At 47.5% G+C, this 27,994-nt stretch overlaps 4 protein-coding genes across 4 annotated transcripts in view; 2 read left to right on the forward strand and 2 right to left on the reverse strand.

Moving 5' to 3' along the window:
- Positions 1 to 666: 666 nt before the first annotated feature.
- LOC134396242 (zinc finger protein 501-like) lies at positions 667 to 6,377 on the reverse strand. Its single transcript, XM_063122662.1, has 3 exons — positions 6,327 to 6,377; positions 4,064 to 4,186; positions 667 to 1,798 (listed from the first exon to the last, which is right to left on the reverse strand). The coding sequence occupies exons 2-3, from the start codon at positions 4,158 to 4,160 to the stop codon at positions 762 to 764; spliced, it is 1,134 nt and encodes a 377-aa protein (XP_062978732.1). The 5' UTR covers positions 4,161 to 4,186; positions 6,327 to 6,377; the 3' UTR covers positions 667 to 761.
- A 3,392-nt stretch (positions 6,378 to 9,769) lies between these two features.
- Positions 9,770 to 17,218, forward strand: LOC134395663 (zinc finger protein 621-like). Its single transcript, XM_063121825.1, has 4 exons — positions 9,770 to 9,852; positions 12,721 to 12,850; positions 14,563 to 14,749; positions 17,203 to 17,218. Exons 1-4 carry the CDS (start codon positions 9,781 to 9,783, stop codon positions 17,216 to 17,218), a joined length of 405 nt encoding a protein of 134 aa, XP_062977895.1. The 5' UTR covers positions 9,770 to 9,780.
- Positions 17,219 to 17,483: 265 nt separating this feature from the next.
- Positions 17,484 to 18,942, forward strand: LOC134395664 (zinc finger protein 3-like). The gene is made up of 2 exons (XM_063121826.1): positions 17,484 to 18,161; positions 18,916 to 18,942. The coding sequence occupies exons 1-2, from the start codon at positions 17,571 to 17,573 to the stop codon at positions 18,940 to 18,942; spliced, it is 618 nt and encodes a 205-aa protein (XP_062977896.1). The 5' UTR covers positions 17,484 to 17,570.
- Positions 18,943 to 25,941: 6,999 nt separating this feature from the next.
- LOC134396266 (zinc finger protein 271-like) overlaps positions 25,942 to 27,994 on the reverse strand; it is a 29,350-nt gene continuing 27,297 nt past the window's right edge. The window contains exon 5 of the mRNA XM_063122687.1: positions 25,942 to 27,834. Coding sequence (XP_062978757.1) covers positions 27,198 to 27,834 — 637 coding nt within the window. The 3' untranslated portion in view covers positions 25,942 to 27,197. The remainder of the gene's footprint in view (positions 27,835 to 27,994) is intronic.

Here is a 27,994-nt window from a genome sequence, read left to right on the forward strand (position 1 = left end):
GGCCCCTTCCAACTCTGCTATACTATGATTCTATGATTCACAGGGCTAGCAGACGAACACCTTCTGAAAAGTGAATTTATTTCATTCCTCCAGCCCTTTAACCACACAACAATGTGTCTGAACGAGGAAGATTATTTTAAATCAGGGAGAATGGTGGTACACAGTAAGATGAATCAAGAACACACGGGTTTGTTTACTCTGTGGCAGGAATTCCTGCAGAAAGTTATTGTTAATATTCTATGAAATATAAAAAGGTGCTAAGACAGATGTTCAAAGTTTTGCACCTGTAACACATATCGGCTGCGATCCAAAGAGCTCCTAACAGCACATCATTTGTTTTACTTTTACTTTAAAACAGCCAAAACACACACATCTGTACAGCTTCGTCATACCACAAGCTTCTTATGAAAGCCCTCTCAGAAGACACACCCAAAGTCCCCAAGATCTGGCAGAACTTGTCCTGTGGTCTTTTCAACATAGGCTATGATTTTAACTTCATAATTAAAATTATAATTTTAATGTTATAATCTACTGCTATAATTTTAATTTTACTGTACTGCAGAGACAGCCAAATGCTTAAAATAGCAACGTTCTGGTGATGATCCCTGCGTGTTTTTTTGAAATATCATTTAAAATAAATAAATAAATAAATAAGTTGGGGGGAAATAGTATCCTAGCTAGATTTTTTTTTTTAATACACTTCTTGGGTGAGGATTCTCTGATAGATGATAACGGACTGGTCCCTGCACACTCATTCCAACTTAAGCAGTTTCTCCCAGGTGTATTCTCATGTGTCTAATAAGGTTCTCTCGCCGATTGAAGCGTTCCCCACATTCGGAGCAATGATACGGTTGCTCTCCTGTGTGGATTCTCTGGTGGCGGAGCAAATCTTGGCTCCAGCTGAAGCTTTTCCCACATTCTGAGCACTTATACCGTTTTTCTCCAGTGTGGATTCTCTGATGGCTGATCAGGTTCTGACTAAGGTTGAAGCTTTTTCCACACTGAGAGCATGTATATGGTTTCTCTCCGGTGTGGATTCTCTGATGGCTAATAAGGGCCTGGCTCAGGCGGAAGCTTTTCCCACACTCGTAGCACTTATACAACTTATCGTCTGTGTGGCTGCTCTGATGCCTAGTAAGGTTCTGGCTGCGGCTGAAACTTTTCCCACATTCTAAACACTTATGCAGTTTCTCTCCTGTGTGAATTCTCTGGTGACTCCGGAGGTTTTGACTCCGGTTGAATGTTTTCCCACATTCCGAGCACCGATACGGTCTCTCTCCTGTGTGAGTTCTCTGGTGACTAATAAGCGCCTGGCTCAGGTCAAAGCTTTTCCCGCACTCATCACACTCATATGGCCGCTCCCCGGTATGGGTTCTCTGATGTCTATTAAGGCTTGATTTATCACAAAAAGTCTTGCCACATACTGAACAGACATATGGTTTCTCCCCTGTGTGGGTTCTGTGATGGGAAGCGAGGTTTGTGTTCCGACTGAACCTCTTCCCACAGTACAAACAGTGATATGGTTTTTCCCCTGTGTGGGTTCTTTGGTGTCTCTTAAGGTTTGAGTCATCCTTGAACACCTTCCCACACACGCTGCATTTGTTTCTGTCCTCTCCGCTGTTTACTTCCAGGAAATCTCCGTCTTCAAAAGTAAAGGAATCTTTCCGCAAATTCTCGATTAGGTTTCCATCCTGGCTATGTGGTCGATCTGGGTTTTCGGGATTCATTTCCACATCCTGAGCCCTTTCTGGCAGTATCCCAGATTTTCTTCCCTCATTCTCGTTCTCCCAACTGTCATCTGCCGAAATAGAAGGTAACGTTTTAAGGCAGCAAGGGAAATCACCTTCCTTCAGTTCTTTTTATATTCCCCTTTCCTTTTCTCCCATTCAGTTGTTTTCATTCTCTCTCTCTCTCTCTTTAATATAATATCATAATATTATATTAAAGAGAGAGAGGGCCTTCTCTGTGGTGGCCCCCCAACTTTGGAACAATCTCCCTGACGAGGCCCGAATGGCGCCGACATTGTCATCTTTTCGGCGCCAGGTCAAGACTTTTCTCTTCTCCCAGGCATTTAGCAATACGTAATGAGCCTGGGTCTGGGGATTTTTGGTTCATCGTTTGTAAAGTTGTTATAGTGGTTTTAAATATATGTGTATTTTGCATGTTTTTGTGGTTTTTAATTCTTGTATATTGTTTTTAAGTGTTTTTATCTTACGCGAACCGCCCAGAGAGCTTCGGCTATAGGGAGGTATACAAATGCAATAAAACAAATAAATAAAATAACAGGAAAATTAGCAGATGTGAAAACAGTAACTGATAATAGTTCAATATGCAAGACACAGAACTTTAACACACATCAGAGTGACCTGAAGTTTGGAAGTACATTGATGGTGCTATATAAATAAATAATAATAATAACAGCCAAATAAATGAATGAATAGTGATTCCAAAAGGCCAGGAAAAGTAAGAAGTCGGGTCTGTGGCCCTTTTACGTATGAAAGAAAAGGATATAGTGGCCTGTTCACAACAGTAACCATCAGCCACTGTGCAATCTTTCAAACCATGCCATTCAAATTCAACGACTCAGTTCAAACCACCCGTTTCTCAATGGTGGTTTTTGAACTCCACCGTGGAGTTTTTATACCACCGCTGAAAAATGTGTTGTCTGGCAGGAAAATTCCACACAACGGTGGAGTTTATTTTAGAAAACACTCCGTGCTGAATATCCATGCTGTGCAGAGGAGAGTTCCTGCACAACCATTGTGTTGTGTGGAGGGCACTGGATTTTTCCATTGCGTTGAGTTCACTTTTCCCACTGGCTACAGAGTTCCCTGGCAAGAGCGGCGAAAGGAAGGAGTGCCACTCTAGGAGCGCAACCAGGATTGGGTTTTTTTGCAGCAATGGCTGATGGGATACCATCAGGAGAACCAGGGGGGCGGAGGAACTGTCAATCAAACATCACACAATGGTAATGGTAGTACATGTTGTGTGGGGGAGTACCCCCTACAAACTCAACCGTTGAGTGGAGTTTTCCCACTGTATAGAGAAACGTGTTGTCTGAACTGAGCCAATGTGTGCAGTGGGAGAAACAAGTAAGAGTCTTGTGACACCTTAAGTAACAGGTTTGGGTTGGACTCGATGGCCTCATCTTGTGGTAGTGAGTTCCATAATTTAACTATGCGCTGTGTGAAGTACATCCTTTTATTTGTCCTGGACCTCCCAGAGTGCAGGACACGGAATAACAGGCTCAAGTTAAAGGAAGCCAGATTCCAGCTGGACATCAGGAAAAACTTCCTGACTGTTAGAGCAGTACGACAATGGAATCAGTGACCTAGGGAGGTCGTGGGCTCTCCCACACTAGAGGCATTCAAGAGGCAGCTGGACAACCCTCTGTCAGGGATGCTTTAGGGTGGATTCCTGCACTGAGCAGGGGGTTGGACTCGATGGCCTTGTAGGCCCCTTCCAACTCTGCTATTCTATGATTCTATGATTCTATGAAATCAGTTTCATTATTATTATTATTATTATTTATTTATATAGCACCATCAGTGTACATGGTGCTGTACAGAGTGGGATGGCCCCGGGTTCTAGTATTTTGGGAGAGGGAGAAAAATGTCTCCCTGTCCACATTCTCCACACCATGCTTAATTTTGTCCACCTCTATCAGGTCTCCCTTTACTCACCTTTTCCCCAAGCTAAACAACCCCAGTTGATGTAACCTTCCCTCATAGGGGAGATGCTCCAGCCCTGCCCTTTTCTGCACTTTTCCAGCTCTATAATATCCTTTTTTAGGTGTAGTGACCAGAACTGTACACAGTATTCTAAGCGTGGTCGCACCATCGATTTGTATAAGGGCAGTACGATACTGGCCATTTTATTCTCAATTCCTTTTCTTATAATGCCTCACATGGAGTTTGCTTTCCCTCCCTGGACCTCCGTGCTGTATTCGCAAGAACAGAGCACAGGAACAGAGCCAGGGAAAAAAAGGGGAAAAAGTGGCCACTCTAATATTTGTAAAATATTTTACAACACAGAATATAAATGCTTAGGAATTATAACTCACCAGCCTCAGCCAGGAATGAAACATTCTCCAGGGATCTTGCTGGTAAAGCCTCGACGTCTTCTTCTGACTCAGGGCCTTTTTGCCAAAGGTCTCCCATCCCGTTCTCTCCCACGGTCTTGCTGCCTTTGGGATAGAAAGGACCTGCGTAAAACTTCCTTGTGCGCCTCCAACCCTAGAGGGGCTTTTGATTCACTCTGGTTCCTTCCCCCAATGCCTCTCCCATAAGCCTATCATGTTCTTCAGCTGCCGCTTGAAGGCAGCAGAAAAGTAAATCAAGTTGCACCCCGTTAAAAGAGGTCCAAATTTAAAAGTGCCCCAGAGGAGAAGACCAGCATCTCAAATAGAGACATCGCAGAAAGAAATCTTGCACAAGTCAGTAGCATGGATACAATCCCTGAGTATCCCTAGCTGCCTTCACAGCGCCAGGTTGGTGCCTGCTTCCTCCAAAACCCCGCAGTTTTCCTGCCCTGGGGTGGCATCAAGTAATCCTGACGCTGAGGAGGAAACACGGAGTTTCTGGTGGCCATCTGGGTACCAGAGTCACACCCTCCCTCTTCCTGGTGGAAGGCGACCAATCGCTGTTGTAGATCACAAGCTGAATATGAGCCAACAGTGCGATGTGGCTGCAAAAAAGGCAAATGCTATTTTGGGCTGCATTAATAGAAGTATAGCTTCCAAATCGCGTGAGGTACTGGTTCCCCTCTATTCAGCCCTGGTTAGGCCTCATCTAGAGTATTGCGTCAAGTTCTGGGCTCCACAATTCAAGAGAGACGCAGACAAGCTGGAGTGTGTTCAGAGGAGGGCAACCAGGATGATCAGGGGTCTGGAAACAAAGCCCTATGAAGAGAGACTGAAGGAACTGGGCCTGTTTAGCCTGGAGAAGAGAAGATTGAGGGGAGACATGATAGCACTCTTCAAATACTTAAAAGGTTGTCACACAGAGGAGGACCAGGATCTCTTCTCGATCCTCCCAGTGTGCAGGACACGGAATAATGGGCTGAAGTTACAGAAAGACAGATTCTGGCTGGATATTATTATTATTTATTTATATAGCACCATCAATGTACGGAAAAACTTCTTGACTGTTAGAGCAGTACAACAATGAAACCAGTTACCTAGGGAGGTTGTGGGCTCTCCTACACTAGAGGCCTTCAAGAGGCAGCTGGACAACCATCTGTCAGGGATGCTTTAGGGTGGGTTCCTGCATTGAGCAGGGGGTTGGACTTGATGGCCTTGTAGGCCCCTTCCAACTCTATTATTCTATGATTCCACAAGGGACCACCCCCAGAGCGATGTCTGACGGGGGAAGAGCCGTACCGACGTCACTCCCATTGAAAAAGTCAGGGTAGGTCCCCGCCATTTTCAATGCACAGCTTCATGAAAAAGCCCCGCGGTGGCTGCACAGCTGCGGCTACGTCCTATAACTGACGCAGCGCAAATCTGCAGCCACCATGGAGCTTTCCCTGTGTATAGACAGCCCTCAGGGAGCAAGGGAGCACTGGCTTTGGAAATTCAATCGTCTTCAAACAGGGGTGTCGAACCACTTTCACCAGCATTGCAAAGAAGCTCTCGGGGGCTGCACTGCAGCAGTGGGCGGAGCTTAAGGTAAAGGGAGGGATCAAAATACCCAAGATACCAGCACGAGTCCTCAACGTTAATGGCTACTAGCCCTGACGGCTATGTGCTACATCCAGCATCCGAGACAGTAAGCCTGTGTACAACCGTTAAAGCTGCAGGAGCCCTGCCCTCTTTTGTATCTGGTGATGCTAGGCAGGGCTCCTGCAGCTTTAACGGTTGTGATGAAGAGGGGATTTCACTAGGTGCTGCATGCATTCAAATGACACCTGCTGAAATTCCTTCTTCTACAGAACTGTTAAAGATACAGGTGCCTTGTCCTACTTTTCATAGGGTCACTGTAGGCACGATACTGGAGGTCCTGTTTTCCATACCCTAGACTGCTATGTGCGAGGATCTGTGCTTCTTCGATTTTGTTTTTGTTGAAAAAAGGGAGCTGTCAGACTTGCCCCACTTTGCAGTTTGAAATGCTGCAGCCCAAACACCCGAGCGTGTCAGTGGCAAAGATCCTACACCGATTTGCCTTTTTCTCTGACATGCTAGCTTTCTACATGCAGGGTTTTAAACATTTTATATTATTTTCTATGGGGAAGCATGCAGTCCTGTGAGTCCCCATTTACTGTTTGCTCAGGCACAAATTGAATCACCTCTGTCCCTCCTTAATACAAACTCATGATGCTAAACTCACCAGCCCCGGTACAGCCGCACCTGTGGAAAATACAAAGATTACTTTCCCACAGTGGAGGGGATGAAGACCGGAAGTGATCTTGACAGCTTCCTCCTTTTTGCCTTGTGGCCCTTCTAGGAAAGCAGACTCGGTCAGTTTAACCCACTTAAGGTGCAACTCTATTGCTATTCAGACAGATAAAACCTACAACTCCCAGCATGCCTGAGCCTGCATGGGTATCCGGAGCATGCTGGGAGTTGTAGAACTTTTTTTCTGACTAAAAATGCATAGGAGCATAGGATTGTGCCCTAAAGAGTGCGTGACACAGGGTATTCTGTATATAAAATAGTAGAGTGACCCTGTGGAAAGGAGGACAGGGCTCCTGTATCTTTAACAGTTGCGTTGAAAGGGGGATTTCAGTAGGTGTCAGTTGTGTGCGTGTCAGTCTTGCCTTTTTGACCAGATACAAAAGAGGGCAGGGCTCCTGCAGTTCTAACTGTTGGGATGAAGAAGGAATTTCACCATGTGCTGCACGCATACAAATGACACCTGCTGAAATTCTCATTTCAATACAACTGAAATTCCTTCTTCGTCACCACAGTGAAAGCTGCAGGAGCCCTGCTCTCTTTTGTATCTGGTCAAGAGGGCAGGGCTCCTGCAGCTTTCACTGTTGTGATGAAGAGGGGATTTCCATATGGTCACCCTGCCTGCGCCCAGGGCCGGTGCTACCATAGAGGCCACTCAGGCGGCCGCCTAGAGCGCCAAGGTAAGGGGGGCGCCGAACGCCATATCCGGAAGCCGCACTCCCACAATGGCTCTGAGAGGGCGGCTTCTGGGCGCGCCGTTCCGAAGTCGCCTGCCTGCCCTAGCGTCCTGGCTTTGCTTCAGCTGGAGCCCACCCAGCCGAAACGAAGCCACGCCTGCCCCCCCACTCCAGTGTCCTGGCTTCGCTTCAGCTGGGTGGGCGCCGAAGCGAAGCCAGAACGGGTAGGGGGGTGGGGTGGCTGCTTTGGAACGGCGCACCCGGAAGTTGCTCTCCCAGAGCGGCTTCCAGCTGGGCGCGCCTTCCGAAGCCGCCCCCCCCCCCACTCCAGCGTCCTGGCTTTGCTTCGGCTGGGCGGGCGAGATGGCACCCCGTGCCCAGGTACGCTAGTGGGTGAAAGCAGCTCACCTGCCCAGGGCGCAAAATAGTCTGTCACTGGCCCTGCCTACGCCATCAATCTCTCCTTTCAGTTTCGAGCCATGTCCCAAGTCTTATGTCAAGACTTGGGACATGACATAAGGCAAAGAGGTCGTGGCAGGCAGCAGCATGGCAAGGATCCTCCATGCCAAAGTAGCTCCACTCTGATAGTAGCAACCTTGCGCATTTGCAACTGAATTTTGCGTGGAAAAGAATGTGGGTGAATAGTTAAAGTTCAGCACCCTGTATATGTTTAAGAAAATCATGTCACCAAAAAGTAATCCAGTTGCTGCTTGCTTACGTTGCTTATTTCCTGCCTGCCTGAACTTAATTTATTATGTGGGGTGTCTCATTGTAAAAAAGAAAACAAAAAGTGCAGAAAAGGGCACTAAAATGATCAGCAGGCTGGAGCATCTTTCCTATGAGGGAAGGTTACATTAACTGGGATTGTTTAGCTTGGGAAAAAAGGAAAGTAAGGGGAGACCTGAGAGAGGTGTACAAAATGATGCATGGTGTGGAGAATGTACCGGTAGATAGGGAGACATTTTTCTCCCTCTCTCAAAATACTACAACCCCAAGGGGTCATCCCATGAAGCTGATGGGTGGGAGATTCAGGACAGATCAAAGGAAGTACTTCTTCACACAGCGCAGAGTTAAATTATGGAACTCACTGCCACAAGATGTAGTGATGGCCACCCATTCGGATGACTTTAAAAGGGGGTGAATAAATTCCTGGGGGAGAAGGCTATCAATGGCTACTAGCCCTGATGGCAAAGTTCTACCTCCAGCATCCGAGGCACTAAGCCTCTGTGTACCAGTTGTTGGGGAACATGGGTGGAAGGGTGCTGTTGCACCATGTCCTGCTTTGTTGGTCCCTGGTCGACAGCTGGTTGGCCACTGTGTGAACAGAGTGCTGGACTAGATTTTATTTATTTATTACATTTCTATACCGCCCAATAGCCAATAGCCGGAGCTCTCTGGGCGGTTCACAGATGGACCCTCAGTCTGATCCAGCAGGGCTCTTCCTATGTTCTTAAAATGAATTTCTCCTTCTGTGGTATAGGCCCAGAGTAACTTTTCCTCCATTTATTTCAAAAGAAATATGCTTAGGATGGTGGTTTTAGTGTGAAATCTACCATTAGGGTGACCCTATGAAAAGGAGGACAGGGCTCCTGTATCTTTAACAGTTGCATAAAAAAGGGAATTTCAGCAGGTGTCATTTGTATGCATTTAGCACTTGGTGAAAGCCCCTCTTCATGACAACAGTTAAAGCTGCAGGAGCTATACTAGAGTGAGCAGATTTAAAAGAGGGCAGGGCACCTGCAGCTTTAACTGTGGTGATAAAGAGGGAATTTCCCCATGTTCCTGATATATACAAATGACACCTGCTGAAATTCCCTTTTCTATGCAACTGTTAAAGATACAGGAGCCCTGTCCTTTTCATAGGGTCACCCTAATACCATTATTTTTCTTTCAGAGCTTTTAAAATATGGGACATAGTTCAGCCACTTCAAAAGGTACTTTGCCCCTCATGTGTCCCTGCTCCAGAACTCTGTTCCTGGAAAAGAGGAGCGGGCACCTGTACCTTTAGCAGCTTTATAGAAAAGGGAATTTCAGCAGGTGTCATTTGTATGCATCTGCTGATGGAGCCCTGCCCTCTTTTGCATCTGGTTACGCTTGGCAGGGCTCCTGCAGCTTTAACTGTTGTGATGGAGAGGGATTTTCCCATAACAATGGCACCTGCCGAAATCCCCTTTTCGATACAACTGTTAAAGATACAGGAGCGCGGTCCTCCTTTTCATAGGGTCACCCTAAGCGCAGGTAGACACTGTTGCCCTTTTCAGAAGGATGTCATCCCTGGGATCTGAGGCGCTGGGGGCCATTGCACCCCCCATTGCCCCTATGAGCGGATGTCCTTGCCTGCTGCCCTTCCCAAAAAGCAGGAGGGGGTGAGAGGAGAGGAAAGACTACAGTTCCCAAAATTCCCTGGCGAGTCTGGAAAAGGGGAAGAGGAAAGGACTTGGAAGCTCCAGCATTCATTAGGCTGGAGCTTGTACTACTGCCCCATTCATGGAATTTCACCGTGGAATTTCATCTTCCATTTGTAGTCTTCTGCTGTTTTCCTACTTCTTCTTCCATCTTCTCTTTTTTTACCAGGGAGGGAAAAATATAGTTTTGAACGTTAGCGCTCGCATTGCTCCGTTTGTCCCCCCCCCCCCCCCAAAAAAAAGATCTGGGTCAGCTCTGCAATTTGATTTTAGACGGAATATAGTGTCTGTCTCTAAGTGCAGAATAATGGCCCTGATTCAAGGCGGATTGTCCCCTCCATGTACAGGAAGGCAAATACATGCAACGGATCTGACGCAGGTACGAGATGCTCCAAACTATTATTATTAATTATCATTCATTATTATCATTTACATTTATATATTATTTATTTATTTTCAAGATTTATATTACCGCTCCCCATTCAAAATGTCAGAGCGGTGCGCAAGATAAAATAAAATAAAAAACAGAATAAAGCACTTTAAAATAGATTTTTTAAAAGAGGCAAAATGTACAGTGAACCGTGGCTGGTCATTCAGGAAAGGCCTCCTGGAATAATGATGTTTTCAGGAGGCGTCGAAAGGAATACGAATTTGGCGCCTGCCTGACCTCCAGAGGCAGGGAGTTCTATAGGAGGGGGGCCACCACGCTGAAGGCTCTTCCCCTGGTGGACTCCAATAGGAGGATGGATCCATAGCTCTTGCGTCACGCTGGGGAGAGAAAGGGCAGCGCATGCTCATTTGAATAACAGCATCTACAAACATTTCAAAGTACTACTCCAGATGTAAACATCTTATAAAGCAGTATTGATTTTATTTATTTATTAAAACATTTGTATCCCGTCCTAGATTGCTAGGATCTCGGGGGGGGGGGGCATACAGATAAAATTATACAACAATAGAAAACAATACATGTACAGAGCAATAAAAAATTAAACCATTTAACAAGCTTAAACCAGTATAGAATTTAAAAACAGTGAAACCAATTAAAGCAATGTGCAATGTTGGTGAACGTAGCCAGTAAAGGTGAACCATTTTATAAAAATAATTAAAATGAAATAAAATGAAAACAATGGCAGAAAGCCGTTCCATTAGAGGGAGGGCTTAATTGGGTACAAACCTAAGGCTGCAATCCTATACTCGCTTACCTGGAAGTAAGTCCCATTGATTTCAGTGGGACTTATTTCCGAGTAAACATGCACAGGCCATTGAGTATTAGGAATGTAATGTGTGCATTGTCAGTTGTTACCCACTACGTAAGTCCATGCTTGCTAAAGAGCAGGCCGTATTGTGATTAAATAAAAGTTCTTTCCCCTTTGGTAATAAAGTCCTGGGAATATGGTGAAGAAGAAGAGCCCAGGAAGGGAGGATCTGTATGTCAGCACCATGAAACTTAGACTCTAGGTTATTTGGTTTTTACAACACTTTAATTCAAATGCGCCTGTGCGTTTGAAGCCTGCAATAACAACTTCAGTCACTAGGTGGCAAACCTCCCTAACCAGTGCATAGCTTTCCAGTCACCCATTAGGGTGACCATATGAAAAGGAGGACAGGGCTCCTGTGTCTTTAACAGTTGCATTGAAAAGGAAATTTCAGCAGGTGTCATTTGTATATATGGGGAACCTGGTGAAACGTCCTCATCATCACAAGAGATAAAGCTGCAGGTGCTCTGCCCTCCTTTGTATCTGGTCACTCTAGTATAGCTCCTGCAGCTTTAACTGCGGTGATGAAGAGGGAATTTCACCAGGTGCTGCATGCCTACAAATGACGCCTGCTGAAATTCCCTTTTCTATGCAACTATTAAAGAGACAGGAGCCCTGTCCTCCTTTTCATATGGTCACCCTAGTCACCATTTACAACTGGCAGGGATGGTGGCTATATGATGGACAGAATTATATGCCCGCCCCCTTCTCTCAAAGGAATGGAGTGGAAAGACCTCCTTCCTCCAGGAGCTGTAGGGATGCAGTATAGGGCAGGTATGGGCAAAATCTAAGCCCTACTTAGAGTAGACTAATGTAAAAATCACTAATGTAATAAACTATCAATATAGAGCACGTATTTTATTCAAATAGCCTTCAGGAAAAACTTCCTGACTGTTAGAGCAGTACGACAATGGAAACCAGTTACTTAGGGATGTGGTTGGTTCTCCCACACTAGAGGCATTCAAGAGGCAGCTGGACAACCATCTGTCAGGGATGCTTTAGGGTGGATTCCTGCATTGAGCAGGGGGTTGGACTAGATGGCCGTAGAGGGCCCTTCCAACTCTACTATTCTAGGATTCAAGGATTCCTCAGTGACCTAGTCACAGCCTTTGATTTATTGAATGTTGAACATGCAGTGAACACTGTTGTCATTTGTCACAACAGTCAAAATCAGATATCTGGGCTGCGTGTTAAGAATTGTACAAGCAGTAACAGGATCTAATCTGCCACTCAGGAAGGCTATACAGGCTGAAACCCATTTGGCTTAGTTTAGAGATCACCAGGCCCCCAAAATTTTCCTCTCTCATTTCTATGAGCAACCAGCAAGGAGTGATTTGAACCATGATTCCATCATTTTCATCGTATGGACTATATATTGATTTTTTTTCATTCCTGTGTAGCCAGTGCTGGGCTCTGAGAATTTGTCTAACATTATTGGTACAGAATACAATTCCTCCATATTGTTTTTATTATACTTACTATCTTTTAAACATTTGGGAATCTCACACCCTCAATTTTAATAAAACTTGTGCTCGATATATGTAGTTAATTACATGAATGATTTTCAAAAGGTAGTAATATTATTATACCTGTGACTTTTTTTGTTGCTGGGATCTAACTTAGTTATGATTCTGCAGCATTGCTAGGGTGACCATATGAAAAGGAGGACAGGGCTCCTGGATTTTTAACAGTTGTACAGAAAAGGGAATTTCAGCAGGTGCCATTTGTACACATGCAGCACCTGGTGAAATCTCCTCTTCATCACTACAGTTAAAGCTGCAGGAGCCCTGCCCTCACACTTGGCAGGGCTCCTGCAGCTTTAACTGTTGTGATGAAGAGGGGATTTCACCAGGTCCTGCATGCATACAAATGACACTTGAAGAGATTCCCTTTTCAGTACAACTATTAAAGATACAGGAGCCCCGTCCTCCTTTCGATATGGTCACCCTAGGCATTGCTGATTGGTTGAGGTCTCTTCGTCCTTGCAGGGGCTGGTGACCTTCGAAGATGTGGCCATTACTTTCACGGAGGGGCAGGCAGCCTTGTTGGATCCGGACCAAAGAGCCTTGTACAGGGAGGTCATGCTGGAGAATTATGGGATGGTGGCCTCATTGTTGGGTAAGGAGACTCCTTCCTTGTTTGTGTGGAAGGAGAAGACTTTGATGTTTCTCATGTTGCTGAGGGCCTCCAGCCAGCCCCTTTAATTAGGAGGAGTTTGGTTGATTCAGCCTTTAGTCCAAAACATCTGGAGGGCACCAGATTCAGGGAGGCTGTATTTGGTCATATTGCATACAATCATAGAAAAATGCTAGAATAGTAGAGTTGGAAGGGGCCTATAAGGCCATGGAGTGCAACCCCCTGCTCAATGCAGGAATCCACCTTAAAGCATCCCTGACAGATGGTGGTCCAGCTGCCTCTTGAAGGCCTCTAGGGTGAGGCCACAACCTCCATAGGGCATTGCTTGCACTGTTGTGCCGCTTTAACAGTCAGGAAGTGTTTCCTGACATCCAGCCGGATTCTGGCTCCCTGTCACTTAAGCCCATTATTCCGTGTCCTGCAGTCTGGGATGATGGAGGAGATCCTGGCCCTCCTCTGTGTGAACTCCTTTCAAGTATTTGAAGAGTGCTCTCATGTCTCCCTTCAATCTTCTCTTCTCCAGACTAAAAGTGCCCAGTTGTTTCAGTCTCTCCTCTCACGGCTGTGTTTCCAGACCCCTGATACTCCTCTTAACATGCTCCAGCTTGTCTGCATCCTTCTTGAGGAGTGGAGCCCAGAACAGGACTCAATACTCTAGATGAGGCCTAATCAGGGCCGAATAGAGAGGAACCAGAACCTCACGTGATTTGGAAGCTAGACTTCTATTAATGCAGCCCAAAATAGCATTGGCCTTTCTTTTGTTTCCAGACCCCTGATCATCCTGGTTGCCCTCCTCTGAACACGCTCCAGCTTGTCTGCGTCCTTCTAGAATTGTGAAGCCCAGAACTGGACGCAATACTCTAGATGAGGCCTAACCAGGGCCTCACGTGATTTGGAAGCTATACTTCTATTAATGCAGCCCAATATAGCATTGGCCTTTCTTGCAGCCATATCGCACTGTTGGCTCATATTCAGCTTGCGATCTACAACAATTCCAAGAGCCTTCTCGTTTGTAATATTGCTGAGCCAAGTATCCCCCATCTTGTAACTGTGCATTTGGTTTCTATTTCCTAAATGTAGAACTTGGCATTTATCTCTATTAAATTTCATTCTGTTGTTTTCAGCCCAGCACTCCAGCCTATCAAGATCACTTTGAAGTTTGTTTCTGTCTTCCAGAGTATTAGCCATCCCACCCAATTTTGTGTCATCTGCAAATTTGATAAGCATTCCCTGGGGAGGCCACAGCCGAAAAGGCCCTCTTTTGTTATCACCCTCACGCCTTTTCAGTTGTGGCCTCCCTAGAGAGGTTCACAGGGCAGCTTATTTATCCTTTTGCTGCCAGATGGAGATAATTTTATCCACCTCATGTATTCGTGATTTTCACATCTGCGTTCTTTAATGTGTGATGTGTCTCTTATTTTTCATTTGTGTGCTTCAACTGCTTTTTTAAACTCTCTCTGTGGGTTTTATAACATTTTTGTGCTACCCTTTATTTATTTAATTCTTGTATTTTATTCTCTGGTTTCTTGTGAGCCGCCCAGGGGACATGTTATTGGATGGCCTGTGTCAATATAGTAAATTAAAATTAAAAATAAATGGAGAGGGCCTTGGATGAAGTGTTGGTCAGGGATAACTTTGGGACTTCAACCAAATCTCTCCTGACATTTCCTTGTTATCTCTGCGTTCCGGAGAAGGATCTGCAGTCCCCACGCCTGACCTCATCTCTCAACTGAAACAAGGGAAAGACCCGTGGGCTCGTGATCCTCAGGATATGGATGAAGAGCTCTCCTCCTGCTCAGGTAAAGGGTCTAGGGTAACCCAACAGGATTGGCCAGGAAGGGGTCCTTCTCTGCAAGCCCCCACCAAAGGAAGTGAAAAGGGTGGCTACTAAGAAGAGGGCCTTTTCTGTTGTGGCACCACAATTGTGGGATGAGTTTCCCAAAGAGGTTCAACTGGCCCCTAGGGTGACCCTATGAAAAGGAGGACCGGGCTCCTGTATCTTTAACAGTTGTATTGAAAAGGGAATTTCAGCAGGTGTCATTTGTATATATGGAGAACCTGGTGAAATTCCCTCTTCATCACAACAATTAAAGCTGCAGGTGCCCTGCTCTCTTTTAAATCTGGTCACTCTAGTATAGCTTTAACTGTGGTGATGAAGAGGGAATTCCACCAGGTTCTCCATATATACAAATGACACCTGCAGAAATACCCTTTTCTATGCCACTGTTAGATACAGGAGCCCTGTCCTCCTTTTCATGTGATCACCCTACTGGCCCCTACATTGTGCTCTTCTTGGCTAGGGTGACCATATGAAAAGGAGGACGGGGCTCCTGTATCTTTTAACAGTTGCATAGAAAAGGGAATTTCTGCAGGTGTCATTTGTAGGCATGCAGCACCTGGTGGAATTCCCTCTTCATCCCTTGGGGGTTCTCCTAGAACTTGGGGGTTCTCCTAGAACCATCTTTGTCACTTGAGGCTCAGGTGGCCTCGGTGGCACGGAGTGCTTTCTACCAACTTCGGTTGGTGGCCCAGCTATGCCCCTATCTGGACAGGGATAACCTAGCTTCAGTTGTCCATACTTTGGTAACTTCCAAATTAGATTACTGCAATGCCCTCTCCATGGGGCAGCCTTTGAAGACGGTCCGGAAGCTGCAGCTTGTGCAAAATGCGGCGGCCAGATTGATAGCTGGAACAGGGAGGTTTGAGCATATAACACCGATTCTGGCCCACTTGCATTGGCTGCCTATATGTTTCCGAGTCCAATTCAAGGTGCTGGTCTTAACCTATAAAGCCCTACATGGCTTGGGACCACAATACTTGATGGAACGCCTCTCCCAACCTGAACCTACCCGTACACTGCGCTCAACATCTAAGGTCCTCCTCCGAGTGCCTACTCCGAGGGAAGCTCGGAGGATGGCAACAAGGGAGAGGGCCTTCTCGGTGGTGGCCCCCCATTTGTGGAATGATCCCCCCCCCGATGAGGCTCGCCTGGCGTCAACATTGTTATGTTTCAGGCGCCAGGTCAAGACTTTTCTCTTCTCCCAGGCAGTTTAACAGCATTTAACAACGTTAAGTTTGTTTTTAATGGACCCCAGAATTGTTGTTTTTAAATGGATGCTGTTGTTTTTATACTGTTTTTATGTTTTTTTTAATTTTTGTATACTTTTAATGTTTACTATTCTTAATTGTTGTAAACCGCCCAGAGAGCTTCGGCTGTGGGGCGGTATATAAATGTAATTAAATAAATAAATAAATAAATAAATAAATAGTGAAAGCTGCAAGAGCGCTGCCTAGCATGACTAGATACAAAAGAGGTATTAACGCTTGGATTGCGAGAGGTGTTTTCCAGAATTTTCAGAGCGTTTGAGGCACCAGGAAATCCACACGGGAAAGCCACTTCAAAAAATACTTATTTATTTATTATATTTATTTATTTATCATACTTATACCCCGCTCCTCAGCGAAAAAAGGCTCTCGGAGCGGCTTACACTTAGCAAAAAAGACAGTCCCTGCCCTCAGGCTTACAATCTAATAAAGACATGACACACAAGGAAAAGGAGTCAAGGAGGGAGGGAGGGAGGAGAGAGAAAGAAAGAGAGAGAGAGAGTCCAGCAGGAGCAGGCCCCGATGTTACTTCTGCCTGCTCCTGTCCCCTCGGTCCTTCTTCTTCCCCACAGGGCCAAGATGGCAGTTTGCCCTGTGGGGGTGGGGGAAGAGTCCAGCAGGAGCAGGCCCCGATGTTACTTCTGCCTGCTCCTGTCCCCTCGGTCCTTCTTCTTCCCCACAGGGCCAAGATGGCAGTTTGCCCTGTGGGGGTGGGGGAAGAGTCCAGCAGGAGCAGGCCCCGATGTTACTTCTGCCTGCTCCTGTCCCCTCGGTCCTTCTTCTTCCCCACAGGGCCAAGATGACAGTTTGCCCTGTGGGGGTGGGGGAAGAGTCCAGCAGGAGCAGGCCCCGATGTTACTTCTGCCTGCTCCTGTCCCCTCGGTCCTTCTTCTTCCCCACAGGGCCAAGATGGCAGTTTGCCCTGTGGGGGTGGGGGAAGAGTCCAGCAGGAGCAGGCCCCGATGTTACTTCTGCCTGCTCCTGTCCCCTCGGTCCTTCTTCTTCCCCACAGGGCCAAGATGGCAGTTTGCCCTGTGGGGGTGGGGGAAGAGTCCAGCAGGAGCAGGCCCCGATGTTACTTGGGAGTGTGGTGAATGTTTTGGCAATGCCTCATCTCTGGTTGGCCACGCTAAAAGCCACTCGGGAGAGAAACCTTTTCAGTGCTCGGAATGTGGCAGTTCTTTTGCTCTCAGATAAACCCTCGTGACGCCTTTGTCTTATCCACACAGGGGGGAAACCGTATAAGTGCTCAGAATGTGGGAAGTCTTTCGCTCAGAAAGGGAATCTTGTCAGACACCAGAGAATCCACACGAGAGCCAAACCCCATCAATATGTGGTGTGCGGCATCCGTTACCCTCAGCATTCACAACTTGTGAGGCACCAAAGGGCCCACACTGAAGAAGTACCTTTTAAGTGCCCGGGCTGTGGGAGGTGCTTTGCTCAAAAAGGACTCCTTACTGAACATCAGAGAATCCATACGGGCGTGAAACCCTTCCAGTGCTCGGACTGTGGGAAACGTTTCTCTCGGAAAAGCAACCTTGAGGTGCATCAGAGAGTCCACACGGGAGAGAAGCCTTACCGGTGCTCTGTGTGCGGCATGTGCTTCGCGGGCCGATCATCCCTCGTTTACCACATGAGGGGCCACACTGGGGAGAAGCCGTTTACCTGTAGGGAATGTGGGAAAGGTTTTGCCGACCAGTCGTCCCTCCTCTACCACACGAGAGGCCACACCGGAGAGAAACCTTACAGCTGCCCAGATTGCGGGAAGGGTTTTGCCAGCAAGTCGTCCCTCGTTTGCCACCGGAGGACCCACACGGGCGAGAAACCTTACCAGTGCGTGGAGTGTTTGATCAGTTTTGCCGACCGATCGGGACTCGTCTGTCACGAGAGGGTCCACACGGGAGAGAAACCGTACGCCTGCCAGGAGTGCGGGAAATCTTACTCCATCAGGTCCTCCCTCATTTACCATCAGAGGTCCCACACGGGAGAGAAACCGTACAAATGCTTGGAGTGCGGGAAATGCTACTCGGACAGGTCGTCCCTTGTTTACCATCAGGGGACCCACACAGGAGAGGACCGCTTCAAATGTCTGGAGTGCGGGGCCTGTTTCGCTCCCAAGCCGCCCCTTTCACGGCGCCACAGAGTACAGAATCCCATTCACTATGAGACGTGCTCTTTCTTTCTCAAAGTAAGTGAAGGGTACTCCGATGTAACAGACACTCTAGGCCCATTGCATAAACCCTCCTCAGGCCAAGCGCCACCACTTGAAAACCTGAGGGAGGGTTAATTAATAGAAGTATAGCTTCCAAATCACATGAGGTACCGGTTCCTCTCTATTCGGCCCTGGTTAGGCCTCATCTAGAGTATTGCGTCCAGTTCTGGGCTCCACAATTCAAGAAGGACGCAGACAAGCTGGAGCGTGTTCAGAGGAGGGTAACCAGGATGATCAGGGGTCTGGAAACAAAGCCCTATGAAGAGAGACTGAAAGAACTGGGCATGTTTAGCCTGGAGAAGAGAAGATTGAGGGGAGACATGAGAGCACTCTTCAAATACTTAAAAGGTTGTCACACAGAGGAGGGCCAGGATCTCTTCTTGATCCTCCCAGAGTGCAGGACACGGAATAACAGGCTCAAGTTAAAGGAAGCCAGATTCCAGCTGGACATCAGGAAAAACTTCCTGACTGTTAGAGCAGTACGACAATGGAACCAGTTACCTAGGGAGGTTATGGGCTCTTCTCCCACACTAGAGGCCTTCAAGAGGCAGCTGGACAAGCATCTGTCAGGGATGCTTTAGGGTGGATTCCTGCATTGAGCAGGGGGTTGGACTCAATGGCCTTGTAGGCCCCTTCCAACTCTGCTATTCTATGATTCTATGATTCTGTGATAAGGGTACTGCGACGTAACAGACCCTTACTCTAGGCGCGTCGCCTAAACCCTCCTCAGGCCAAGTGCAACCACTTGAAAACCTGAGGAAGGGTTAATTAAAAACTTTCTCTTAGCTCTGAGGGAAACAGGTTTAATTCAGGATCTGTTCTAAATATCCTGGGGGAATACTCTGGTGTGGGTGTTTAATGACTGTAAGGCAGGTAAATAATGCCAAGCTGACACATGGTATTTGGTAGCTCACAAAATAATAATAAGTTTATTGCTATTTAAAAGTTTTAAATCAAAATATAATACTTTCAATCCTGCCTGATCTAAACTATCCACACACCAACACTCTCTTCACACCAGTCCTAAATCCCTAGAATCCAAACTCTTCTTACTCTCCAAATTAACAACTCCCCTCACACGCATTCAAACTACCTCACAAACTTCCAACCCTCTCCTTATATACTCCTCTTTCCCCCCCCCCACACGTATGACATCATAAACCACACCCACTCAGTTCTAACATTCCATACTTACCAGACATATACAATAGAATCAATTGTGGGGTAACACCACAGGTACCTCTCTAAGGGGGAGGAAACCATAGCTCTGGGATAGTGGTGTAGTGGAGTCAAGGACCACAGGGATGCACCACCAGCACTTTTTTATTAGCAGGGATGCTGACATCATCTGCCACCCCTACCTTCAGAATTCCCCGTTCCCACTGAACGTAGCTGCAGTTCTCACTGTAACTGCAGGGAAATAAATTTTCCCTGCAATAATACGTTGCGTCCCTTGTAACGCAAAGTATAGCATGGTGGCCTGATCCTGAATGGGCCTAAGACCCGTTAGCTTCACAAAAGGCCTGCTGCTGGTGGAGATGAAAACTGGTTGGTTGATATGAATCAATGCCACTGTTTGAATTTTTGGACTCTCCTTGGGCGCCTGGCTATGGGGACTGTTGTGATGAATGCCTGGACTTCGGAATCTACTACTGCATCACTGTTCAGGAGTAGATCATATCCTAGAATCCTAGAATAGTAGAGTTGGAAGGGGCCTACAAGGCCATCGAGTCCAACCCCCTGCTCAATGCAGGAATCCACCCTAAAGCATCCCCGACAGATGGTTGTCCAGCTGCCTCTTGAAAGCCTCTAGGGTGGGAAAGCGAATGAGAAGCCGTGGAATCTCTGGTCACCTGTGGCGACCCGGCTAATTGTCAAGTACAAGGCTGCTGTCATGTCTTCCTAGGGTGACCCAATGAAAAGGAGAACTGGGCTCTTGTATCTTTAACAGTTGTATAGAAAAGGAAATTTCAGGAGGTACTATTTTTATGCATGCAGCACCCGATGAAATTCCCTCTTCATCACAACAGTGAAAGCTGCAGGAGCCCTGCCTTCTTCACCAGATACAAAAGAGGGCAGGGCTCCTGCAGTTTTAACTGTGGTGATGAAGAGGGAAATTCACCAGGTGCTGGCCTGCATAACAATGACACCTGCTGAAATACCTTTTCATTACAGCTGTTAAAGATACAGGAGCCCAGTCCTCCTTCCCATATGGCCACCCTATGTCTTCCTGTGTCCCATAAACATGTTTCCTCTCCTCCCCGTGTCAAAACATCCACCGTTTTATCAAACACAGGAATCATAGAATCATAGAATAGCAGAGTTGGAAGGGGCCTACAAGGCCATCGAGTCCAACCCCCTGCTCAATGCAGGAATCCACCCTAAAGCATCCCTGACAGATGGTTGTCCAGACGGAGCTTTCCATATGGTCCGTCTCCCTAATGAGGAAGGATCAGGAAAGTGGTGCTGTGAAGACACCCCCAAGGACTACAACTCCCAGCATTCCCCAGCCAGTCCTTCCCCCCCTCCCCCGCTTGCCAAAAAGGCATAGGATTGGGCCCTAATTTATTTATTTTTATGCCACGTTTTAATAAAGTCTTCATTTTTCATCTGGATTTTACTGTTAAGTCGTCTTGAGCACTATTTTCTGGCAGAAGGGTGGGATATAAATTATACAGTGTAATATAATGAAATTCTTATGTGGCCCTCTTTTATGTTGACAGTCGAAAATGCCGTCGAAAATCAAAGAAGGAAGATAGAGAACCTCAGCCAGGAAACCTTTTAGCAGGAGAGACTCATGGGAGGAGCGGAAGAAGTAGCCGTCTCTCGGTTTATACAGCGGCCCTGTCAGCTGTCTGAAAAAAGGACCCGCGACGAAATGTTGCCCAGAATCCCCTGCTACTAACAGGACACTCGTGGGCAGGACTTCAACAGGGGGGCTTGTGGCTCACCCAGAGGAGGAGGTTTGAGGAATTGGGCGGATGAAAAGTGCTATATGACAGGAGCAGGCTTCTGAAGAGGGGGAGAGAGGAAAGGGTGCCTTCCCTCCTCCCCCCCTCACACTCTCCTGATATTTCTCTGTAGAACAGTAATGTTGAACCTGTTTCCAGCCCGTGGGTTGAATTCAATTTTAGGGGAAGTTCTTCAGGGCTGCATAGTGGGTGGGGCCAAAAGTAGGGTGACCATAGAATCATCATAGAATCATAGAATAGCAGAGTTGGAAGGGGCCTACAAGGCCATCAAGTCCAACCCCCTGCTCAATGCAGGAATCCACCCTAAAGACAGATGGTTGAAGACCTCTAGGGTGGGAGAGCCCACAACCTCCCTAGGTAACTGGCTCTATTGTCATACTGCTCTAACAGTCAGGAAGTTTTTCCTGATGTCCAGCTGGAATCTGGATTCCTTTAACTTGAGCCCGTTATTCTGTGACCTGCACTCTGAAGGGATCGAGAAGAGATCCTGACCCTCCTCTGTGTGACAACCTTTTAAGTATTTGAAGAGTGCTCACATGTCTCCCCTCAATCTTCTCCAGGCTAAACATGCCCAGTTCTTTCAGTCTCTCTTCATAGGGCTTTGTTTCCAGACCCCTGATCATCCTGGTTGCCCTCCTCTGAACACGCTTCTGAACACACCATATGGAAACGAGGACAGGGCTCCTGTATCTTTAACGGTTGTATATAAAAGGGCACCTGCTGAAATTATCTTACCATAGAATAGTAGAGTTGGAAGGGGTCTGTAAGGCCATGGAGTCCAACCCCCTACTCAATGCAGGAATCCACCTTAAAGCATCCCTGACAGATGGTTGTCCAGCTGCCTCTTGAAGGCCTCTAGTGTGGGAGAAGAGCCCACCACCAGCTGCTCATCCCAACTGTTAGGATACTTTTAGGATTTTTTTTTACAGTGTATGCTATGTTTTTAATCAGTATTTTATGTATTTTATGATTGCTGTTGTTCCCTGCCTCGATCCAATCAGAGAGGTGGGTAAGAAATAAATTATTATTAGTAGTAGTAGTAGTATCCCAACAGTTAAGGCTGCAGGAGCCCTGACCTCTTTTGTATCTAGTCCCTCTGGGCAGGGCTTTCACTGTTGGGATGAAGAGGGGATATGCATAACAATGACACCTGCTGAGGTCGTGGGCTCTCCCACACTAGAGGCCTTCAAGAGGCAGCTGGACAACCATCTGTCAGGGATGCTTTAGGGTGGATTCCTGCATTGAAGAGGGGGTTGGACTCGATGGCCTTATAGGCCCCTTCCAACTCTGCTATTCTATGATTCTATGATTCCCTTTTCTATACAACTGTTAAAGATACAGGCGCCCTGTCCTCCTTTCCATATGGCCACCCTACCTCAGACAACCTGGAGTTAGGGCAGAGCAGTGAGGTGGCCAGGTTTGCGGATTATTCAAACAAAAAGGAAATGCAAACATCTCCAAAAGGATCTCTCCAAACTGGGCATTACAGTGACAAATGGTTCAACGTAAGTGTCAAGTGATGCACATTTGAGTAGACACACACATACACGTATCTCTCTCTCTCTCTCTAAAGCTGAGCATATGGGTGTGGGCTTGTATGCGTATCCACTTCTAGATGAGCTACAAACTTGAAATTTGAGATGCTGAAAGGTCTTCCTGTAGAATGTACCAAAACACACACCTGACTTTTTGAAGTTTAACTATTTTTAAACAATTTAAAACAAATCCTACGCGACGCAGCGGGTGGGGGAGGGAGGTGGCAGCCCTTGGTGGAGCGAACGTTCTCCCTCTTCTCACACTGATCCTGTGTCTTTAATAGGGTGACCATATGGAAAGGAGGACAGGTCTCCTGCATCTGTAGCATAGAATCATAGAATAGCAGAGTTGGAAGGGGCCTACAAGGCCATCGAGTCCAACCCCCTGCTCAATGCAGGAATCCACCCTAAAGCATCCCTGATAGATGGTTGTCCAGCTGCCTCTTGAAGGCCTCTAGTGTGGGAGAGGCCACAACCTCCCTAGGTAACTGGTTCCATTGTCGTACTGCTCTAACAGTCAGGAAGTTTTTCCTGATGTCCAGCTGGAATCGGGCTTCCTTTAACTTGAGCCCGTTATTCCATGTCCTGCACTCTGGGAGGATCGAGAAGAGATCCTGGCCCTCCTCTGTGTGACAACCTTTTAAATATTTGAAGAGTGCTATCATGTCTCCCCTCAATCTACTCTTCTCCAGGCTAAACATGCCCAGTTCTTTCAGTCTCTCTTCATAGGGTTTTGTTTCCAGACCCCTGATCATCCTGGTTGCCCTCCTCTGAACACGCTCCAGCTTGTCTGCGTCCTTCTAGAATTGTGAAGCCCAGAACTGGACGCAATACTCTAGATGAGGCCTAACCAGGGCCGAATAGAGAAGAACCGGTACCTCACGTGATTTGGAAGCTATACTTCTATTAATGCAGCCCACAATAGCATTTGCCTTTCTTGCAGCCATATCGCACTGTTGGGTCATATTCACCTTGCGATCTACAACAATTCCAAGATCCTTCTCATTTGTAGTATTGCTGAGCCAAGTATCCCCCATCTTGTAACTGTGCCTTTGGTTTCTATTCCCTAAATGTAGAACTTGGTATTTATCCCTCTTAAATTTAATTCTGTCCTTTCCAGCCCAGCACTCCAGCTTATCAAGATCACTTTGAAGTTTGTTTCTGTCTTCCAGGGTATTAGCTATCCCACCCAATTTTGTGTCATCTGCACCCGTGTCTGGCTTGTGGGCCCCTGGTCAACAGCTGGTTGGCAGCTGTGTGAACAGAGTGTTGGACAAGATGGACCTTTGGTCTGATCCAGCAGGGCTTTTCTTGTACTCTTATGGGACTTGTAGTCCAAAACATCTGGAGGGCCCTGGGTTTGGGAAGGCTGCTCTAGCAGGTCCCAAAATGTGAGTGCTCCTGCAGTTGCGGCTTCTAAAGGGTACCCATGGACACAAGTGCTGACTCAAAAAGGTCTCTCATCAGGTATCCTTAACATGCGTTCCTCATTATGTTCTCCCCACCGACTGACAAAGCCAGGGGTTTTATATCTTAATTGACTCCGCCCCTTTCATAGGAGAACCAATGCCTGTGAGAGGGTGGAGCCAGCTTCCAGGTGGGCAGGGCTTACTGGAATCACAGTAGGGAGGCACACCCCACTTAAAATATTGAGTCACCTCCTTGATTGGCAGGAACAGTGTAGTGTAACATGTGGGCCTTCACATGTTTAATGCTCTGGGCGCAGTCCTGGCATCTCTAGTACAAATATCTAGGGCAAGTATAGGCAGCTTGATGCCGTTCAGATTTTCTGGACAGCAATTCCCATCAAGCCCATCTGGCATGACCTATGAGCAGGGGGTTATGGGAGCTGTAGTCCAAAACAGGCTGCTCCAACCCTGGTTGAGATAGATTTTTCACCCGAGATCTCAAAAGGGTACAGCACCCTTCCTCAACTAGCCGCCCTCCACCTGTGGGGGAGGGCCTTCCATAAATAGGGTGCCCCAACCGAGAAGGCCCTGTCTCTTGAAGCCACCTGCCAAACGTCATTCAGTGAGGTCATCTAGAAGAGTCGGGGCAGGTACCTGCGGGAGGAAAAGTTGACGTGGTTCGCACAGGGTTTTTTTGACCCATGGGTTGTTGGGGCCGGGTGAGAGCGAGCAATTTCCAAGCCCAGAACTCTGGGTTGTCAAGGGACAAACAATCCAGAGTTTTAACCCAACAAGGAACCATGCGTTCAAACTCTAGGTTGTTTGTTCCTTGACAACACAGAATTCCGGGTTTAGACATTGAATCAAACAACCCAGGAACTGAGCATTCCTGGGTTGCTTGCTGAACAAGAAGTGAAGTGGAAGCAGGCAGGAGGCAACGCATTTGCTCATTCCCACGCAGCCCCGGCAACCATGGGTTGTTACGTGTGAAACTGGCTGGTCTTTGACATCCAGGCATATCATGGCTTATCTGTGGCTTGCGGAGATATATTTTGCGACATTTTTCACTCGAGTCATAAGATACTTTTGTAAGTTGCCCTGAGTGGGTTTGTTATAGAAAGGCAGGTGATAAATCCTGGAATCAGCTCCGCTTCCAAAACAGATGTGCGATAGCACTCTTAAAACTTGAAAGGTTGTCACACAGAGGAGGGCCAGGATCTCTTCTCGATCCTCCCAGAGTGCAGGACACGGAATAACGGGCTCAAGTTACAGGCAGCTGGATTCCGGCTGGACATCAGGAAAAACTACCTGACTGTTAGAGCAGTACGACAATGGAACCAGTTACCTAGGGAGGTTGTGGACTCTCTCACACTAGAGGCCTTCAAGAGGCAGCTGGACAACCATCTGTCAGGGATGCTTTAGGGTGGATTCCTGCATTGAGCAGGGGGTTGGACTTGATGGCCTTTAGGCCCCTTCCAACTCTGCTAGTCTACGATTCTAAGAGGGGATTCTGGCCCCCTTCTGACACCTTTTATGCTATTCTACAGCCCCTGTTCCATGGTGCAAAAACCACCTCCTGTCATTTTTTGCAGAAGTGCTGCTGATGGGGGAATTAGTGATTAAGGGAGAAAAACTCTGTTGCTATGGGGGCTTTTTTTCCCATTGGCCTTTTATTCAATTATACTAAGAATCTCTTTTGAACGTCCATGAGGCATTTCAGCAAACCCCTGAAAGAAGCCAAATCGAATCAATCAAACTTGTAACTGGTTTTTAAGGAGCCCCACCAGAGCAAATAAAAACACAACAACAAGTGAATGTTGACATTGTCTTTTTTTTAAAAAAAATAATCACATGAATTTCACAAGCAGCTCAGTGGAGGCCGTGATCCACACACAGCATTCACAAGAATCATTGAAGTAAGGTGAGAAATGTGCGGCTTTGGAACTAATCTCAAAAGTAGGGTGAACATATGGAAAGGAGGACCGGGCTCCTGTAACATTAACAGTTCTGTAGAAAAGGGAATTTCGGCAGGTGTAATTTGTTGCAACATGTAAAGCTGCAGGAGCCCTGCCCAGCATGACCAGATACAAAAGAGGGCAGAGCTCCTGCAGCTTTAACTCTTGTGATGAAGAGGGAATTTCACCAGGTTCTGCATGCCTACAAATGACACCTGCTGAAATTCCCTTTTGTATACAACTGTTAAAGATGCAGAAGCCTATCCTCCTTTCCACATGGTCAACCTTGCCCCCAACATCCCTGACCATCGGCCGTGCTGGCTGGAGCTGATGGGCACTGGAGCCCAGTCCTCCTTTCCATATGGTCACCCTAGGACTGGTGGCCACTCAGATGTTGGAGCTCCATCTTCCTCAGCCAGCATGACCAATAGTCAGGGATGATTATCTATTATTATTTATTTCCCGCCTTTTTTTCTCCAAGGAACCCATAATCCTTCTCCTCTCCATTTTATCCTCACAACAACAACCCTGTGAGGTAGGCTGGGCTGAGGATCTGTGACTGGCCCAAAGTCACTCACTGAGCTTCCATGGCTGAGTGGGGACTAGAACCCGGATCTCCCGACTCCCAGCCCAACACTTTAGCCACTACACCACACTGGATGATGGGGTTTGCAGTCCAAAAACACCTGGGGGCGACAGGTTCCCCCCCACCCCTGTTTTACAATACTTTTCTACATCGGGGGGGACAATTCCGGAGCGCATTTTCACAGCTGAGAACCAGTGGGATGCAGGGTTGTCGTCCCCATAATCTTTTAGGGGGAAATGGCATCCGTAGCTGCTACCGAGTGCCAAAATGGTCAAATTTAGCTTACTTGCAAGCTAGGTTTGACCCTTTTGCACTCTGTAGCATCAATGGACACCCAAATAATATTTTTTTATCAAGCGCTGGTCGGACCAAATTCGGCTGGAGGAGCAGGGAGGCCGCATTGGGGGTGCTGCAGGCCCCACGTGTCTGCACGTTGCCCACTCCTGCTCTGCATAAATACTCTTATGGGTAACAGATTTGGAGCTCCGAAAGTCACTTCTCCGCTTCGTCCTCGGGACCGTTTGCAGGCAGGCTCCTCGCAACGCGAGCGTCTCCTCACGCGGCTTCTCTGGCGTGGATTCTCTTGTGACTGATCAGGCGGGAGTTCTGGCTGAAGCCTTTCCCGCAGAAGGAGCACTCGTACGGCTTCTCGCCCGTGTGCGTCCTCTCGTGCACGATGAGGTTCGAGCTCCGGCTGAAGCTCTTGCCGCAGCTGGCGCACCGGTAGGGCTTCTCCCCGGTGTGGGTCCGGGCGTGCGCCAGCAGGTTCGAGCTCTGGCAGAAGCTGATGCCGCACACAGCACATTTGTAGGGCTTCTCGCCCGTGTGGGTCCTCTCGTGCGTGATGAGCTCGGAGCTCTCGATGAACCTCTTCCCGCACTCGGCGCACTGGTAGGGCTTCTCGCCCGTGTGGATCTTCTGGTGCCGGATGAGGAGCGAGCGCAAGCTGAAGCACTTCCCGCACTCGGCGCACTGGTAGGGCTTCTCGCCCGTGTGGATCCTCCGGTGGCTGATGAGCTGCGAGCTGCGGGAGAAACTCTCCCCACAGTCCAGGCACTTGTAGGGCTTCTCGCCCGTGTGGGTCCTCTGGTGGTTCATGAGGTTGGAGCTGCGGGTGAAACCCTTGCCACAGTCGGAGCACTTGTAGGGCTTCTCGCCCGCGTGGGTCCTCTGGTGGCTGACGAGGTTCGAGCTGCGGGAGAAACTCTTCCCACACTCGGCACAATTGTAGAGTTTCACGCCGGGATTCGTTTCCGCGGTCTGATCCGGCCACGGATCCGAGAGCTCCTCCCGCTCGTCCTTGCAAAATCGCCGCTGTTTCCTCGCCGCGCCGAGGTCGCCGTCCAAGTTGT

This window comes from Elgaria multicarinata, chromosome 3 (genome assembly GCF_023053635.1).
Source record: "Elgaria multicarinata webbii isolate HBS135686 ecotype San Diego chromosome 3, rElgMul1.1.pri, whole genome shotgun sequence".
NCBI classification, from domain to species: Eukaryota; Metazoa; Chordata; class Lepidosauria; order Squamata; family Anguidae; genus Elgaria; species Elgaria multicarinata.

What these genes read in the sequence shown, in the direction of transcription:
- LOC134395664 (XM_063121826.1), top strand. Translation starts at nt 17,571, where the DNA reads ATGTGCTTCGCGGGCCGATCATCCCTCGTTTACCACATGAGGGGCCAC. An exon ending in CGTGCTCTTTCTTTCTCAAA is followed by an intron (nt 18,162 to 18,915) that starts GTAAGTGAAGGG and finishes AACCCTCCTCAG; the next exon opens with GCCAAGTGCAACCACTTGAA.
- LOC134396242 (XM_063122662.1), bottom strand. Translation starts at nt 4,160, where the DNA reads ATGGGAGACCTTTGGCAAAAAGGCCCTGAGTCAGAAGAAGACGTCGAG. An exon ending in TTCATTCCTGGCTGAGGCTG is followed by an intron (nt 1,799 to 4,063) that starts GTGAGTTATAAT and finishes CTATTTCGGCAG; the next exon opens with ATGACAGTTGGGAGAACGAG.
- LOC134395663 (XM_063121825.1), top strand. Translation starts at nt 9,781, where the DNA reads ATGGCCCTGATTCAAGGCGGATTGTCCCCTCCATGTACAGGAAGGCAA. An exon ending in ATGCAACGGATCTGACGCAG is followed by an intron (nt 9,853 to 12,720) that starts GTACGAGATGCT and finishes TCGTCCTTGCAG; the next exon opens with GGGCTGGTGACCTTCGAAGA. An exon ending in GATGGTGGCCTCATTGTTGG is followed by an intron (nt 12,851 to 14,562) that starts GTAAGGAGACTC and finishes GTTCCGGAGAAG; the next exon opens with GATCTGCAGTCCCCACGCCT.